Source organism: Microcaecilia unicolor, chromosome 3, assembly GCF_901765095.1.
Source record: "Microcaecilia unicolor chromosome 3, aMicUni1.1, whole genome shotgun sequence".
Classification (NCBI taxonomy): domain Eukaryota; kingdom Metazoa; phylum Chordata; class Amphibia; order Gymnophiona; family Siphonopidae; genus Microcaecilia; species Microcaecilia unicolor.
In genome coordinates this window covers 185,931,022-185,947,695 of record NC_044033.1, presented here as the reverse complement: position 1 = coordinate 185,947,695, position 16,674 = coordinate 185,931,022, and the positions used below count along the sequence as shown (strand labels likewise).

At 42.8% G+C, this 16,674-nt stretch overlaps 2 protein-coding genes across 7 annotated transcripts in view; one reads left to right on the top strand and one right to left on the bottom strand.

Moving 5' to 3' along the window:
• The window catches only part of NABP2 (nucleic acid binding protein 2), a 34,677-nt gene extending 21,891 nt beyond the window's left edge, over positions 1 to 12,786 (bottom strand). The window contains exon 1 of one of the 3 annotated variants that reach the window (XM_030196775.1): positions 12,713 to 12,786. Coding sequence is in view for 1 of the 3 variants with exons in the window: in XM_030196773.1 (XP_030052633.1) it covers positions 888 to 903 (16 nt within the window). In the remaining 2 variants the exon portion in view is untranslated. Of the gene's footprint in view, positions 1 to 887; positions 921 to 12,698 lie in introns of those variants that run through there. The other 2 variants (XM_030196774.1, XM_030196773.1) reach the window with 2 other exon arrangements.
• Positions 12,787 to 13,623: 837 nt separating this feature from the next.
• The window catches only part of RNF41 (ring finger protein 41), a 50,942-nt gene continuing 47,891 nt past the window's right edge, over positions 13,624 to 16,674 (top strand). The window contains exon 1 of one of the 4 annotated variants that reach the window (XM_030196771.1): positions 13,624 to 13,673. The gene's annotated coding sequence lies outside the window, so the exon portion shown is untranslated. The other 3 variants (XM_030196770.1, XM_030196768.1, XM_030196772.1) reach the window with 3 other exon arrangements.

Here is a 16,674-nt window from a genome sequence, read left to right as displayed (position 1 = left end):
CTCATGCTACCATCCGATTCATTCCTAATTTTAACAATTATCAACTATGCCCTGTTCAATACTGCCATGTACAGATAAAGAGAGCAATTAGTAAGGAATCGAGCTAGGAGAAGTTGATATTATAAAATAGCTGCACTTTCTTTAGAACAGAGAAGGAATGAAGGCCCCTGAGACCAAGTGGGTTGACACCAGCAAGTTGGCGATCTATCGTCCAGGAAAACCAGAGACCAAAGGGGCAAGATGGTTTGGACACCAGCTTGACTAGTTCTTTTTGTGTATGTGTTTTTAGAATTAAACCTTTTAATGAAATAAATGTACAACATATAAGAAAATAAGAATAGTCATTCTGGGTCAGATTAATGGTCCATCTAGCCTAGTAACCTGCTTCCAACAGTGGCCAATCCAGGTCACAAGTACCTGACACAAACCCAGTTAGTAGCAACATTACATGCTACCAATCCCAGGACAAGCAGAGGCTTCCCCATATCCATCTCAATAACAGACTATGGACTTTCCCTCCAGAAACTTGTCCAAACTTTCTTTTAAAAAACCTAGACGGACTAACTTCTGTTACTGCATCCTCCCGCAACAAGTTCCAGAGCTTAACTATTCGTTGAGTGAAAAAATATATTTCCTCTTATTTGTTTTAAAATATTTCCACATAATTTCATGGACTTGTTCTACTCTACTCAAGATTTTGTAGACCTCAATCATATCCCCTCTCAGCCATCTCTTTTCCAAGCTGAAGAGGCCTATCCTCTTTAGCCTTTCCTCATATGAGAGGAGTTCCATCCCCTTTATCACTTTGGTCACTCTTCTTTGAATCTTTTCTAATTCCACGATATCGTTTTTGACATACGGCAACCAGAATTGAATGCAATACTCACGGTGAGATCGCACCATAGAGCGATACAAAGGCATTATAATGTTCTTAGTCTTATTTTGCACCCCTTTCATAATAATTCCTAGCATCCTGTTTGCTTTTTTGGCCACCGCCGCACACTGGGCAGAAGATTTCAGCATATATGACACCTAGATCTTTTACTTGAGTGCCGACGCCTAAGGTGGATTTTAGTACCAAATAACTGATTTGGATTATTCTTCCCAATGTGCATCACTTTGCATTTGTCCACATTAAATTTCATCTGCTTTTGGATGCCCAATCTCCCAGTCTCCTAAGGTCTTCCTGCAATTTTTCACAATCTGCATGTGTTTCTACAACTTGAACAATTTTGTGTCATCTGTAAATTTATTCACCTCGCCTAGTGGGAGATAAAAAGAAGCCTCAGCTGACTTCCCCACAGGGAGCTGTGGACCAACGGGAGGTTTCTTCTGAGACCTTGGACCTATCAGGTTTTTTAGAGCAAACTACAGAAGAAATTAAAACACGAGCAACTGCAATTGTTACATTTGTGTTTTTGCAGGATAAGGAAGCAATGCTCCGTCTACACTTTAAAAATATCAAACCTGAATTTATGGGAAGTAAAGTTCTAAGTTTCCCTGATATTTCCCGTTAGGCACAATATAGAAGGAAGGAATTCTTGGAATTGAGACAAAGAACTCTGTTGATTAATGCTTCCTTTCAGCTGAGATTTCCCTGCAAGTGCTTGATTACCTTTAAAGAAAATAGATATATATTCTATGAGCCAGAACAGTTGTGTGCCTTTTTAAATATGCAAGACACCAAGAAAGACTGACCGATAGAATTAGCCGGACTTTAATATATAGGATAACCACCTACTCATATTTCTTTTTTGTATTTGCTGTTAAAATTCCAACTTCCTGTGATAAAACCTTGGATCTCTCACTTTTGTGGACTATTAATCCAATATTTTTCTTGTATAAATATGATATTTTTTGTGTTTATATAACATAATAGGCTTATGTAATATTGGTATATCAGTCAAAGATTTATGTCTTTGTAATTATGAAAAATCAATAAAGAAATTAAACATAAAAATTAAACATAATCACCTCACCTATCATTCCGATTATCAGATGAAGGAATAAGCATTATGTATATGACGCTGGGAGTTTTTTCATAGAATGTTTGGCATAGAAAGAGAGCTTCTTTTTGGCTCAAATTGTTATTGCACTCTTTTGTATTGATGTTTATTTGTTCAAGAAAAAATAAAAAGATCCTATATTTAACCTGACATCCAGTTTGCATCTTCCTCTGTCCCATTATCATAACCTGCAACAATCCAACTACCACTAAAACTAATCAGGCTCAAGAGAAGAAGTGCTACTAAGCAGTGTGTGTGTCCCAAATTATATGGATAATACCCTTCACAAACACTTTGAGGCTCATTTTCAAAGCACTTAGCCTCCCAAAGTTCCATAGAAACCTATGGAACTTAGCCTCCCAAAGTGCTTTGAAAATATGCCTCTTAGTAACCCTATTGCTGAATCGAGATCAAAAACATTTGCTCGTTGGAGGATCCTACAACACAGCTTGGGACCCCGACCTAGATAGGTTACATAACTCCAAGAATTTAGAGACTAACAGGCTTATTTTCGAAAGAGAAGGACGCCCATCTTTCAACACAAATCGGAAGATGGCCGTCTTTCTCACAGGGTCGCCCAAATCGGCATAATCAAAAGCCGATTTTGGGCGTCCCGAACTGCTTTCCGTAGCGGGGACGACCAAAGTTCACGGGGCGTGTCGGAGGCATAGCGAAGGCGGGACTTGGGCGTGCCTAACACATGGGCGTCCTCGACCCATAATGGGAAAAAAAAGGGCGTCCGTGACGAGCATTTGGACGACTTTACCTGGTCCAATTTTTCTTACGACCAAGGCACAAAAAGGTGCCTGAACTGACCAGATGACCACCGGAGAGAATCGGGGATGACCTCCCCTTACTCCCCCAGTGGTCACTAACCCCCTCCCACCCTCAAAAAACAACTTTAAAAATATTTTGTGCCAGCCTCAGGTCCATCGCAGCAGTATGCAGGTCCCTGGAGCAGTTTTAGTGGGTGCAGTGCACTTCAGGCAGGTGGACCCAGGCCCATCCCCCCCCCCCCCCGTTATGTTTGTGGTGGTAATTGTGAGCCCTCCAAAACCCACCTGAAACCCACTGTACCCACATCTAGGTGCCCCCCTTCACCCGTAAGGGCTATGGTACTGGTGTACAGTTGTGGGTAGTGGGTTTTGGGGGGCTCAGCACACAAGGTCAGGGAGCTTTGTACCGGGGAGCTTTTTATGAAGTCCACTGCAGTGCCTCCTAGGGTGCCCAGCTGGTGTCCTGGCATGTCAGGGGGACCAGTGCACTACAAATGCTGGCTCCTTCCATGACCAAAGGGCTTGCATTTGGTTGTTTCTGAGATGGGCATCCTTAGTTTCCATTATCGCCGAAAATCAGAAACGACCAAGTCTAAGGACCACCATCTCTAGGGACGACCTAAATGTCAAGATTTGGGCGTCCCCGACCGTATTATCAAAACGAAAGATGGACGTCCATCTTGTTTCAATAATACGGGTTTCCTCGCCCCTTCGCCGGGACGTCCTGTGAGGACATCCTCAGGAAAACTTGAACATCCCTTTCGATTATGCCCCTCCACCTGTTCTAGAGTGCACCCCAGTTTGTGCTACCTGTTAGATCTTCTTGATGTTTGAAGAGTTTTACACCCATTGAAGAAAAGACTTTACACGCTTGTCATGGGCACATTCCACACAATCTCACATTGATTTATCTTTTTCTCTCGAGGAAAATGTTCACACCTGTTACTGAGTCACAGATAGGGCCATATATGGTATTAAATCATGCTTTAGTGTGGTTTGACTGGTTCCCCTGCGGAACTAGTAAACAGGATCATATTTGGACATTTCCACACTATCTATATAGGAATATTTAATTTAAAGAATGGCTACTAGAGTGGTGGAACACCTACAAACATACTAACTCAGTTCACGAGACTAACCCAGTGCTTGATTGGGAAATAGTAAAAGCTGTTTTCAGGGGCGAGATAATCAGCTATTCTAGCTACATAAAAAAAACAAGGGACTGTAAAATCTTACGTCTGGAGTGACAGTTAAACAACGTAAACATTTTGGGGACATGCACAGTGAGATTCATAAGCAACGTCTGTTGAATATACAAAGCCGCCAAATCATTGGCATATTATAAATATCACTTTTATACATTTGGGAACAAGGGTGGTAAAGTTTTGGCATGACTAGCTGCAGCTAAGCAAAAACTCTGTTGTGCAAGTAAAGGGTGGGTTACGTCTTTACTGCTTAGATAAGGGTATTATTTTATGCCCAGTAAGAGATGTGTGGAGGGTGATCGTGAGTAAATTGGGAGAAGACTCAACTACTACTGATCAGATACCCCTGAAAGGGAAATGTGGACTCTGAGCTAAGGCTAGAGAATCTTAACATTTTCCACCTGGGAAGCACAGAGAATCACCCTCTTGGAACATGAAGTAGGGGAAAACGGATCAATTATACCTTTTGACATTTTGCAGCAGCGAGTGGAGTTTGTTGGGGAAATAAGCATTATGTTAACGGATTAAACAGGGATTTGATTAAACTTCAAGCAGGGAAACAAATTAGGTCATTTTTTTTATGAAATATCCAAATTTACCACTTCCATTTCTGGTTTGCACAAAGCCCTTTATAAACTGGAGTGGTACAAAGATATGAGAAAATGAGAATGTTATATCGCTCCATGGTGCGACCGCAACTCGAATATTATGTGCAATTCTGGTCATCGCATCTCAAAAAAAGATATAGTGGAATTAGAAAAGGTATAGAGAAGCGTGACTAAAATGATAAAGGGGATGGGACAACTTCCCTATGAGGAAAGCCTAAAACAGTCAGCTTGGAGAAGAGATATGATAGAGGTCTATAAAATACTGTGTGGAGTGGAACGGGTAGAAGTGAATCGCTTGTTTACTCTCTCCAAAAACATTAGGACTAGGGGACATGCAATGAAGCTACTAAGTAGTACATTTAAAGCCAGAGAAAATATTTCTTCACTCAACATGTAATTAAACTCTGGAATTTGTTGCCAGAGAATGTAGTAAAAGCAGTTAGCTTAGCAGGGTTTAAAAAGGGTTTGGATAATGTCCTAAAAGACTATAAGCCATTATTAAGGTGGACTTGGGGAAAATCCACTGCTTATTTCTAGGATAAGCAGGAAAAAAAACTGTTTTACTCTTTTGGGGTCTTGCCAGGTACTTGTAACCTGGATTAGCCACTATTAGAAACAGGATACTTGGCTTGATGGACCTTTGGTCTATCCCAGTATGGCAAACCTTATTTTCTTATGGAGCTGGTGAAGTGGAAATGGGAGCAAGATTTAGGAAAAAGTTTGGGAGACTGGGAATTCAACAAAAATCAAAGGAATACCTGGGTTGACTTCGAATGCAAATTATAGGGAATGCTATTTCAGAGTGTTGCACAGAGCCTATTTACATAAGTACATACCGTATTTTTCGGACTATAAGACGCACCGGACCATAAGACGCACCTAGGTTTTAGAGGAGGGAAATAGGAAAAAAAAATTTTCCTCTTTCCCTCCTCTAAAACCTAGGTGCTCCGGTGCGTCTTGTCCGGGTTTTGGACCTCCGTCCTGTACTTACAGGATTCCATGTTCCCTGGTGGTCTAGTGACGTCGGGGCAGGAAAGAGCCCCCTCTTTCCTGCCCATCGCGCTGCTCTCCGTGCTTCTCAATGCTTTCTGACGGTCTCGGCGAGATTCAAAATGGCCGCCGAGAATCTCGGCGGCCATTTTGAATATCGCCGAGACCATCAGAAAGCATTGAGAAGCACGGAGAGCAGCGCGATGGGCAGGAAAGAGGGGGCTCTTTCCTGCCCCGACGTCACTAGACCACCAGGGAACATGGAATCCTGTAAGTACGGAACGGAGGTCCAAAAACGCTACCTTCGGACTATAAGACGCACCCCCCATTTTCCTCCCAAATTTTGGGGGAAAAAAGTGCGTCTTATAGTCCGAAAAATACGGTAAGTAATGCCATACTGGGAAAAGACCAAGGGTCCATCGAGCCCAGCATCCTGTCCACGACAGCGGCCAATCCAGGCCAAGGGCACCTGGCAAGCTTCCCAAACGTACAAACATTCTATACATGTTATTCCTGGAATTTTGGATTTTTCCAAGTCCGTTTAGTAGCGGTTTATGGACTTGTCCTTTAGGAAACCGTCCAACCCCTTTTTAAACTCTGCTAAGCTAACCGCCTTCACCACTTTCTCCGGCAATGAATTCCAGAGTTTAATTACACGTTGGGTGAAGAAAAATTTTCTCAGATTTGTTTTAAATTTTCACAAAGTTACATCTCTATAGGGCAGGTAGAGTGTCATCTCCATTTGGTATCAAATGTCAAGGGGAAGACAGGAATTTTACCACTCTTTCTGGGACTGTCATGTAATTCAAGGATTTTGGAAAAAGATAGCTCAATATATGGCCATTATTTCAGCAAAAAGACTTGAGGGGTCACCTGAACAACTATTGCTGGACAGAACTGGATCCTTCTGAGGTTACGATAAAGGAGGAACTTTGTTATTCAGGAAAATGAGCCTCTTGGCGCAGAAATGCATTTTTCAATCTTGAATGGAAATAATACCTCCTGAATATTGGAAATGGAGAAATAAATTACATTTGTTGGCTGTCTGGGAAGCTCATGGCTTCCCTAAATGCATGAAACAGTTTTTATAGATCTGGAATCCTTATATTCAGTCCCTAATCCCACTTGGGAGAAGTTTTATTTTAAACACCTTATGACTGCATGTGGTGGTGCAGAGAATATTGCTGAGATTTCATTAGAATATGGTTTGGCTGATTCCTGGGTTAGTAATGGGGTAGGGAGAGGCTGAGCTCATTTAGCTTCAGAGGGTCATCAGAACCAAGGCTTCCTGAGGCAAACCACTTGGGATACATTCTGGATTGTGTGGTAGGGTGGAGATGGGTATGAGAGAAGGGGGATTTTATTATTGGTGAACATGTCTTTTAAACTTTTGTATAAATGCACTAATTGTGCACGAAATGGAGCGAGACTTGGGTGTGATTGTATATGATGATTTTAAGGTGTCCAAACAGATAGAAAGGTCTTGAACGTAAGACCTTTGAAGTCAGAATGATTAAATATTTTGACACCCACCGACAGGACTTAAAGATCTGGGTTTTCTAGCCCATTATAAACCATAAAGTTGTATTGCTCTGTTTGTCACCCTCCTGTCTCCATGCATATCTCACCTATCCACCCCCATCCTGTTAGACTATCACTGAAATGCTTTGATGTTCCTTTCCACCCCCACCCTGTTAGACTGTCACTGAAATGCTTTGATGTTTCACTTATATATACTGTCAACTACCAACATTTGCTTATTTCCGATCTGACGAAGAAGGGCAACCTTTGAAAGCTTATCAAGAAATGTATTATGTCCAATAAAAAAAAGGTATCATCTTATTTTCTTTTCCATGTTTTATTTTGTTTTATTTCTATTGATTACCTTCATAAGTGCAGATAACCAGGCAATTAGCAGAGCTCAGCACATGTCCATCCTGGACACCATCTTGTTCCTCTTATGATAGAGAATGTTTTATATGTTGAAAACAGATGTTATGACATTGCACACGAGTAAATACGAATACAAGTACATATGCTAGTAAGAATTTACATCTTTGCATTGATGGTCCAGGGGATGTACCTTGGCTGGGGCAGAGATGCAATGTACATACTTATTTTATAAACTATATTTATACCTGGAGTAAAAGCAGTAGCCTAGTGGTTATAGCACCAGGTTAACAACCAGAGAAGCTCAGTTCAAATCCTATTGTTATGGCTCCTTGTGATCTTGGGCAAGTCAGTTTACCCTCTCAGATTATAAGCCCAACAGGGAAATACCTAAAGGGCATAATCAAAAGGGGCGCCCAAGTTTTCCTGAGGACGTCTTCGCAGGACGTCCTGGCGAAGGGGTGGGGAAACCCGTATTACATAAGTAATGCCACACTGGGAAAAAACCAAGGGTCCATCGAGCCCAGCATCCTGTCCATGAGAGCGGCCAATCCAGGCCAAGGGCACCTGGCAAGCTTCCCAAACGTACAACATTCTATACATGTTATTCCTGGAATTGTGGATTTTTCCCATTTAGTAGTGGTTTATGGACTTGTCCTTTAGGAAACCAGCTAACCCCTTTTTAAACTCTGCTATGCTAACTGCTTTTACTACATTCTCTGGCAGCGAATTGCAGAGTTTAATTACACGTTGAGTGAAGAAACATTTTCTCCGATTTGTTTTAAATTTACTACACTGTAGTTTCATCGCATGCCCCCTAGTCCTAGTATTTTTGGAAAGCGTGAACAGACGCTTCATACCCACCTGTTCCACTCCACTCAGTATTATCGAAAGAAGATGGGCGTCCATCTTTCGGTACGATAATACGATCGTGGACACCCAAATCTTGACATTTAGGTCATCCCTAGAGATGGTCGTCCTTAGACTTGGTAGTTTCTGATTTTCAGCGATAATGTGGTAGCCGTGTTAGTCCACTCTTACGGTTATCAATAGAAATCAAACAAAATAAAACATGGAAAAGAAAATAAGATGATACCTTTTTTATTGGACATAACTTAATACATTTCTTGATTAGCTTTCGAAGGTTGCCCTTCTTCCTCAGATCGGAAATAAGCAAATCTTTGCTTATTTCCGATCTGAGGAAGAGGGGCAACCTTCGAAAGCTAATCAAGAAATGTATTAAGTTATGTCCAATAAAAAAGGTATCATCTTATTTTCTTTTCCATGTTTTATTTTGTTTGATTTCTATATTGATAACCTCAGCGATAATGGAAACTAAGGACGCCTATCTCAGAAACGACCAAATACAAGCCCTTTGGTCATGGGAGGAGCCAGCATTTGTAGTGCACTGGTCCCCCTGACATGCTAGGACACCAACTGGGCACCCTAGGGGGCACTGCAATGGACTTCATAAAAAGCTCCCCAGTACATAGCTCCCTTACCTTGTGTGCTGAGCCCCCCAAACCCACAATTGTACACCACTACCATAGCCCTTACGGGTGAAGGGGGGGGCACCAAGATGTGGGTACAATGGGTTTGTGGTGGGTTTTGGAGGGCTCACATTTACCACGCCAAGTTTAACAGGTGGGGGGGGGTGGGCCTGGGTCCGCCTGCCTGACGTGAACTGCACCCACTAAAACTGCTCCAGGGACCTGCATACTGCTGCGATGGACCTGAGCATGACATTTGAGGCTGGCACAAAATATTTTTAAAGTTGTTTTGAGGGTGGGAGGGGGTTAGTGACCACTGGGGGAGTAAAGGGAGGTCATCCCCAATTCCTTCCGGTAGTCATCTGATCAGTTTGGGCACCTTTTTGTGCCTTAGTTGTAAGAAAAAAAGGACCAGGTAAAGTAATCCAAGTGTTCGTCAGGGAAGCCCTTTTTTTCCCCATTATGGGTCGAGGACGCCCATGTGTTAGGCATGCCCAAGTCCCGCCTTCGCTACGTCTCCGACACGCTCCCATGAACTTTGGTCGTCCCCGCGACGGAAAGCAGTTGGGGACGCCCAAAATCGGCTTTTGATTATGCCGATTTGGGTGACCCTGTGAGAAGGACGCCCATCTTCCGATGTGTGTCAAAAGATGGGCGTCCTTCTCTTTCGAAAATAAGCCTGCTAGTGTGCCTGAATGTAACTCACCTTGAGCTACTATTGAAAAGGTGTGAGCGAAATCCAAACAAATAAATAAAAGCAGAGATGGAGCAGTAGGAAAATGGATTGGTGTCCCATTATTCCAGCAAAGAAAGTGCTGTACTGAGTCAAGTTGACAAATTAAAGAGTAGTAAATCACCTGGACCGGATGGCTTATATCCAAGTACTCAAAGAACTTAAGCATGAAATTGCTGATCTGCTGTTAGTAATATGTAACCTGTCGTTAAAATCATCCATAGTACCTGAAGATTGAATGGTGGCCAATGTGATGCCGATTTTTAAAAAGGGTTCTAGGAGTGATCCGTGAAATTACAGACCCGTAAGCCTAACATCAGTGCTGGGCAAAATAGTGGAAACTATCATAAAGAATACAATTACAGACTACATAGACAAACAAGATTTAATGGGACAGAGTCAGTATGGGTTCAGCCAAGGGAAGTCCTGCCTCACCAATTTGCTTCATTTTTTTGAAGGCGTGAATAAACATGTGGATAAAGGTGAGCCGGTTGATGTAGTGTATCTAGAGTTTCAGAAAGCTTTTGATAAAGTTCCTCGTGAAATACTCCTGAGAAAATTAGAGAGTCATGGGATAGGAGGCAAGATTCTGGTGTGGAATAGGAATTGGTATTGGACAGAAAACAATGCGTAGGGTTAAATAGTTATTTCTCTCAATGGAAGAGGGTGGAGGAGTGCTGCAGGGATCTGTATTGGGACTAGTGCTATTTAATATGATATGAAAATCGGAAGAATGAGTGTGATTAAATTTGCAGATGATACAAAACTATTCAAGGTTGTTAAAACACGAGCAGACTGTGAGACCTTAGGAAACTGGAAGACTGGGCATCCAAATGGCAGATGAAATTTAAATGTGGACAAATGCAAGGTGATGCACATTGGAATGAATAATCTGAATCATAGTTACCTGATACTAGATCCACCTTGGGGGACAGCACTCAAGAAAAAGGTCTAGGTATCGTAGATAATATGCTGAAATCTTCTGCTCAGTGTGCGGCGGCTGCCAAAAGAGCAAACAGGATGCTAGGAATTATTAGGAAAAGGATGGTGAATAAGACTGAAAATACTATAATGCCTCTGTATTGCTCCATGGCAGTGGCGTAGCCACAGGTGGGCAGGGGCTCACCCACTTAGGACTCAAGCCCACCCAACACAGGCACACCCTTAGCAGTAGCTGGTGGGGTTCCCAAGCTTTGCTAGCTTAAGACCTCTCCCTGTTGGAGCTGACAATGCTGTTCTCCACTTCTGCAGTCTGAGCTTCCTAAGCTGTGAATACCGGCATCTGCGCATGCTCAGTTTTCAGCACCTGCCTGCTGCAGACTGCTGAGGTGGAGAGCAGTGTTTTCCCACAAGCTGAGATATTTTTTTAAGTTGACGAGGTGGAGGGTGAGAACACTTGGTGACCATCCACTTCTTGTCTAGGTCTATCCAAAATCTGCTGTCTGGCTACACCCTTGCTCCATGGTGCGACCGCATCTGAGTATTGCGTTCAGTTTTGGTCGTCGAATCTCAAAAAAGATATAGCGGAATTAGAAAAGGTTCAAAGAAGAGCGACCAAAATGATAAAGGGGATGGAACTCCTCTCATATGTGGAAAGGCTAAAGAGGTTAGGGCTCTTCGGCTTGAAAAAGAGAAGGATGAGGGGAGATATGACTGAGGTCTACAAAATCCTGAGTGGTGTTGAACAAGTAGAAGTGAATCAATTTTTTACTCGTTCCAAAAGTACAAAAGACTAGGGGACGCTTGAGGATGTTATGTGGAAATACTTTTAAAACAAATAAGAGAAAATATTTTTTCACTCAACGAATAGTTAAGCTCTGGAACTCTTTGTCGGAGGATGTAGTAACAGAGGTTAGCGTATCTGGGTTTAAAAAGGGTTTGGACAAATTCCTGGAGGATAACTCCATAGTTGCTATTGGTAGCATAGAATGTTGCTGCAGGATACTGACTAGATGGACCATTAGTCTTACCCAGTACGGCTATTCTTATGTTCTTATGTAACCTGGATGCAGCAGCTGATAGTTATCTTGCTTTGTTTTGGGAGTACCAAGATGGCAGGTGCCAGGAGAGACGGCTTCAGCCTCATGACATCAGGCCGTCTCCTGTTCTTTCACCAACCTACTCGGCATGGTCACTCCATACTAGTGCATTATGGGACTTGCAGCACTGATTTCAATAGGCAGGATCAGGTACTACAAATCCCACACTGCTTTGGAATGTAAAGTTCACATCCAGAACTGGCACAAAAAGTCTCCAACCCGGAACTGGATAACTTAGCATCTCTGCTATGCTAATATTCTTGAAACGGAAAGTAGGCGCCCATTTTCCTTATAGGCACATTGTATAACATAATTCCTTATGGGCATACTTGTAAACATATAGGTGGGCAATTACATAACAATGTTTCCCAAGTCTACTACTACTGCGCTGCACAAACATAGAAGAAAGACAGTCCCTGCTCAAAGAGCTTACAATCTAATAAATAAAGCAAGCAAGTCGATCTGGAGTCCCCTCTTGCCATTCATGTTTTCAGGATATCCACAATGAATATGTGTGAAAGAGATTTGCATATAATGGAGGCAGTACAAGCAAATCAAGTTCGTGGATATCCTGAAAACCTGACTCAATGAATATGTGTGAAAGAGATTTGCATATAATGGAGGCAGTACAAGGAAATCAAGTTCGTGGATATCCTGAAAACCTGACTGGCATGGAGGTAATCTAGGAATGACTGAAACGCTGGTATAGAAGACCAATCTCTTAGGCAATAGTGTTTTGTTTTGTTTTTAACTGTTCTCTTCGAATAATCAGGTGTTTTTGTTTTACACATTTTCTTCCTAAGAGCCTGATTTTCAAAAGATATCAAGTCACACGCCTTCGGCTGCCCTCACACTCTGACCACCCCCTCCTCACACGCATTCGGGGACCCCGTGGTCTGCCATCTCTCCCTCTGTCTTCGGTCTAGCATGTCTTCCCTCACCGCTGTTAAACTCATCATACCTGATGTTACCCACCAACAATCCCGCAGCTTTCTTTCTCCGGTGCCCTGTCCCCTATGACACAACTTCTCTCTCCCTCGGAGGCCTCCCGCCTTGTGCCGGAAACAAGAAGTTGCGTCAGAGGAGAGGAGAGACTACAGCAGAGCAAAGAAAGGTTTGCGGGAATCCCGCGGGGATGGATGTTGTGGTACCGCCTCCTCCTCAATAATTCAGCGCCGCTGCCGCATTTGTTCTCTGTCCGGGATGAAGCAGCGAAGCTCACCACCAAGGAGGTTAGACAGATTGAGAACAGGAAACGGTAGGAAGCTGCTGAGCCCTTTTGGCCTATTAGGTCAGGCAAGGAGGTTAGATTGAAAGCAGGAGATGGTACGAGGCTTTCTAGATCATGGGTTGAAGCCAGTAGGCTGAGATTGCCACCACACTGGTTCACCCAAAACAAAAAAAGATAAATGTCTAAACCGGAAAACAATAGACAACGTGATTAGCAATAAAAATCTTAAATTGTAAGATCTGCAGACCGTTGTAACTATACAAATATGCTATAATATACTAATAAATAAGAACCCCTATCTGTCGAAACGAGATGATGATAGAATGACATTCGTTCATTATGACAGTTCTACCCCGCATTTTCCCAAGAAAGCTCAGGTTCAATGCGGCTTACATATAACATATACAACACATGAATGATGAAGGCGTGAATATATATGTGAGTGGATTATGACAGTTATATTGTAAGGAAAAATGGAATACGACATGAAAATGGGAAGATGCATGAGTGAAGTGATAAATTTCCAGTTGCACTCTACACAACCCGCAAGCTTAATCACCCCGGGAAAAACCACAAAAATTGGAAACACGTGGAAGCCACACCCGGAAAACTGACGTCATAAACCTTAGGCCGCTGTCCGCGTGAGAGCGTCATTGACGTGCTTCCCTTTTTCTCCCGGCGCTATCCTCTTCTTTCACCAAGGAGGTTAGATTGAGAATGTCTGCGTAGTTCTTTCGCTCCGCCTCAATCCTTCGCGGTGCTCCTCTTCTCTATTGTCATTGGCTAGGGTCGCCGTCAGTCAGAAGGTGAGGGCGGGTTTTCGGCCCGGCTACGGACGGACGGCGGTGTGTGTGTTGCGTAGCAGCGCTGTGACAGGGGAGACGAAGGCTGGCGGGCTGCGACCGGGGAGGCGGCGAGCGCCGTGGGGGGCGGGGGGGAGAAGGCGGCTGTGGAGGCTCAGCGTGGTGAGTTACCGGGTCTAGGGCCTTTATCTACGGCTGGGTAGGGGCAGGACCGTGGCTTGGTTTATTGCTGTGTAATCCCTATCCCAGGGCAGTACGTCGTCGAGCTGGGGACAAAGTTAGAGTTCCACCCCGCCCCCAACCCCCCGGCCTCCTTTGTGGTCAAAGCTGCAGCGTTTTTACTTCATTCTGCCGTAGCTGTGGACTTGAGATTGGAGGGAATGGAGTGACGTGTGTGTGTGACCGGCGGTTGCCCTTCCTAGAGGCGGTGGTGAGCGGTTGTGGACGAGGCGGGTGAACCACCGGACTCGAGGCAGGACAGACCTGAAGTGAAATGTTTTCTTTAGAAGCTGGTGAGGGGGAGAAAGAGAGAAGTGTGTAGCTTGACCCCTTATTGCGCTTCCTCCCTCCGGTGAGCGGGGAAGACCTCGAGTTTTTGTCGGGTTTAATTTGGGTCCTGTGAAGGAGGGGACCCGCCTGGACTCAAAAGTTTACGTTGTTAGAAGGCTTTGTCACTTTTCCCCCCCCCCCCCCCCTGAGAAAATGATCTGGCTATTGAAATCTTTCCTTTGCCTTGTCGTGGGCCAACCTCGCTTATAGGTACCAGCTCAGTGGGGGTGTTGAGCAGCCTCCCCCCCCCCCCCCCCACACACACAAAATTGAGTAAATTCTCCCGTTTTATCCAAAGAAGGGTAGTTTGTGATGGGTTTACCACCCCCTGTCATTCTGAAAAGTTTGTTCCCATGATCTCGCTTTGTTTTCTGTTCTCATTCCTTTCCTGGGGGTTTTTTTTTTTAATGCTTGTTTAGTTTTTAGTTTAGCGATACATTTGTAAAATGTGTTTCAGGCGCGATTTGTTTTAGCTCTAGCGTTTGGAGAAAAATCATTATTGTAGTTTGCTTTATTGGGAGACGTATTTAGAGGGGCTAAATTCAGCATTAGTACGTGCTGCTTTTTTTTTTTTTTTTAGTAAGGGCACTTCAACCTAGGCAAAATGTTCAGCAAGCAAAGTACTTGAAATTTTGGGTAGAAAAATCAGTTGCATGAGTACAGATCAATCAATGTTAGGAGTTTCTGCCCAGGGCTAAGGTGCACTGGTAAACTTCTAAACATGAAGAAACTTGTATCTGATACTAACATTATATACTTCATAAATATAACTAAACTTTTTCACCAAATCACAAAGTACATTCTTAGCCTAGGGTTTTCAGTGTTTTTGCCTGACCTGCTGTGCCCCCCTAAGAGAAGAGGCTTCTTTTTTGTTGTTATCACAAAGGAGCAGTATGTCATCATTTAAATAAGAATTCTTTCAATGAGTATCTTTGGTTTTGATTAGACAAACTTTTTTTCTAGCAAATTGCTTTTTTTTTCTCTGCTTCCACATTTTTCTATTTTTAGTTTTCTATCCTTTTGTGATGAGACATCCACAGAAATGAGTCCGTCTTTGTAAAGAAAAGTGAATTTCAGTTAACGTAGAAAGGGCAGGTTAATGAGCTGATAATGGAAATGAAAGTGTTTTTTTCTCTCATATGCTATGTGTTTAAAGCTTGGACAAACTCTGTGTACTGATCTTAGAAATGTTTTTTAGAGAAAACATTGTAAAACTTAATGTTTGGCGGGAAGTGAACTTGTCAAGTTCTGTTTCTAAGGGTTAAGATTCATTTTGAATGATTGTTTCCATTACATTAAGACATGCTAATTGTTTATGGTTTGTGACCTTGTCTGATGGTACATCTGAATAAAACAAATGTGTGGTAACGGGAATGCATAATTTGTGGTCAAACTGCAGTTTTTATGTTTCTCTTACATGTCAACCTTTATTCCATTCTAAGACCTCATTTTCTTGTGTACAGTTATAAGGAAAAAATCCATGCTGGGGGGGGGGGGGAGGACAAAAAGCTACATTTTTTTCTGTATTATAGAATGTCTAATATATCTGTCAATCATTTTTCTGATCTGTGACTTGAAATGGTAGTTTAAAGTTTCAAGCTTGCTATTTCCAGATTTATGGCTTGGAGGCTAATTCAGCAGACTAAGCAGGCCTTTTTGTGGCTTTTGGATTGTTCTTCCGTAATGGCATAGCTACCTTTGTCTTTATAAAATTCTAGTGTATGACAGAAATTGCACCTTGAATGTAGAGGTGGACATGCTTGCAACCTTTACATGTGAACATTTTACGACTGGTCTCAAGAATGAAAAATTGAGTTTTTTATAATCAATGTATGTACTTGCAAGCTCTGTCCAGGCTGTGCCTATCAGCAGTGTGTATGTGCCTTTTGACAACATGCATTTAAACCAGTCGGTATAAAATTACCCCCATAGTGTCCCGGCTAGAGTTCTGATTGGGCCCTGAGAGGAGGTAGGACAGTGAAGATGAGCAGTACAAGGGAAATGGCTGAGTTAGTGGTATGACACCATGCTCCTTTGCTTAGCAGTGGATTTATGTCACAAACGTGCCTTGATGACTACTGCATAGTCTGTAGAAGATGCTGATTTGCATGCTGTTGCTTTTATACAATCTGGGAGCTAAGGATAATGGCTGTGGAAGAACTCTCATATGTAAGTGCCTTGTCTTCCTCCACCTAACAGGGATCCATTAGTCTTAGAACGTATATGAGCAGTTGTGACTTTTTTGTTTGCTTGCCCAAGTGATAGTAGTCATTAAGTTCACGTGTAGAAGTGGCAGCAAATGGTCTGATGCAAAGCAATTATGTAATCCAGAATAATTTGCATGTGACTGACTG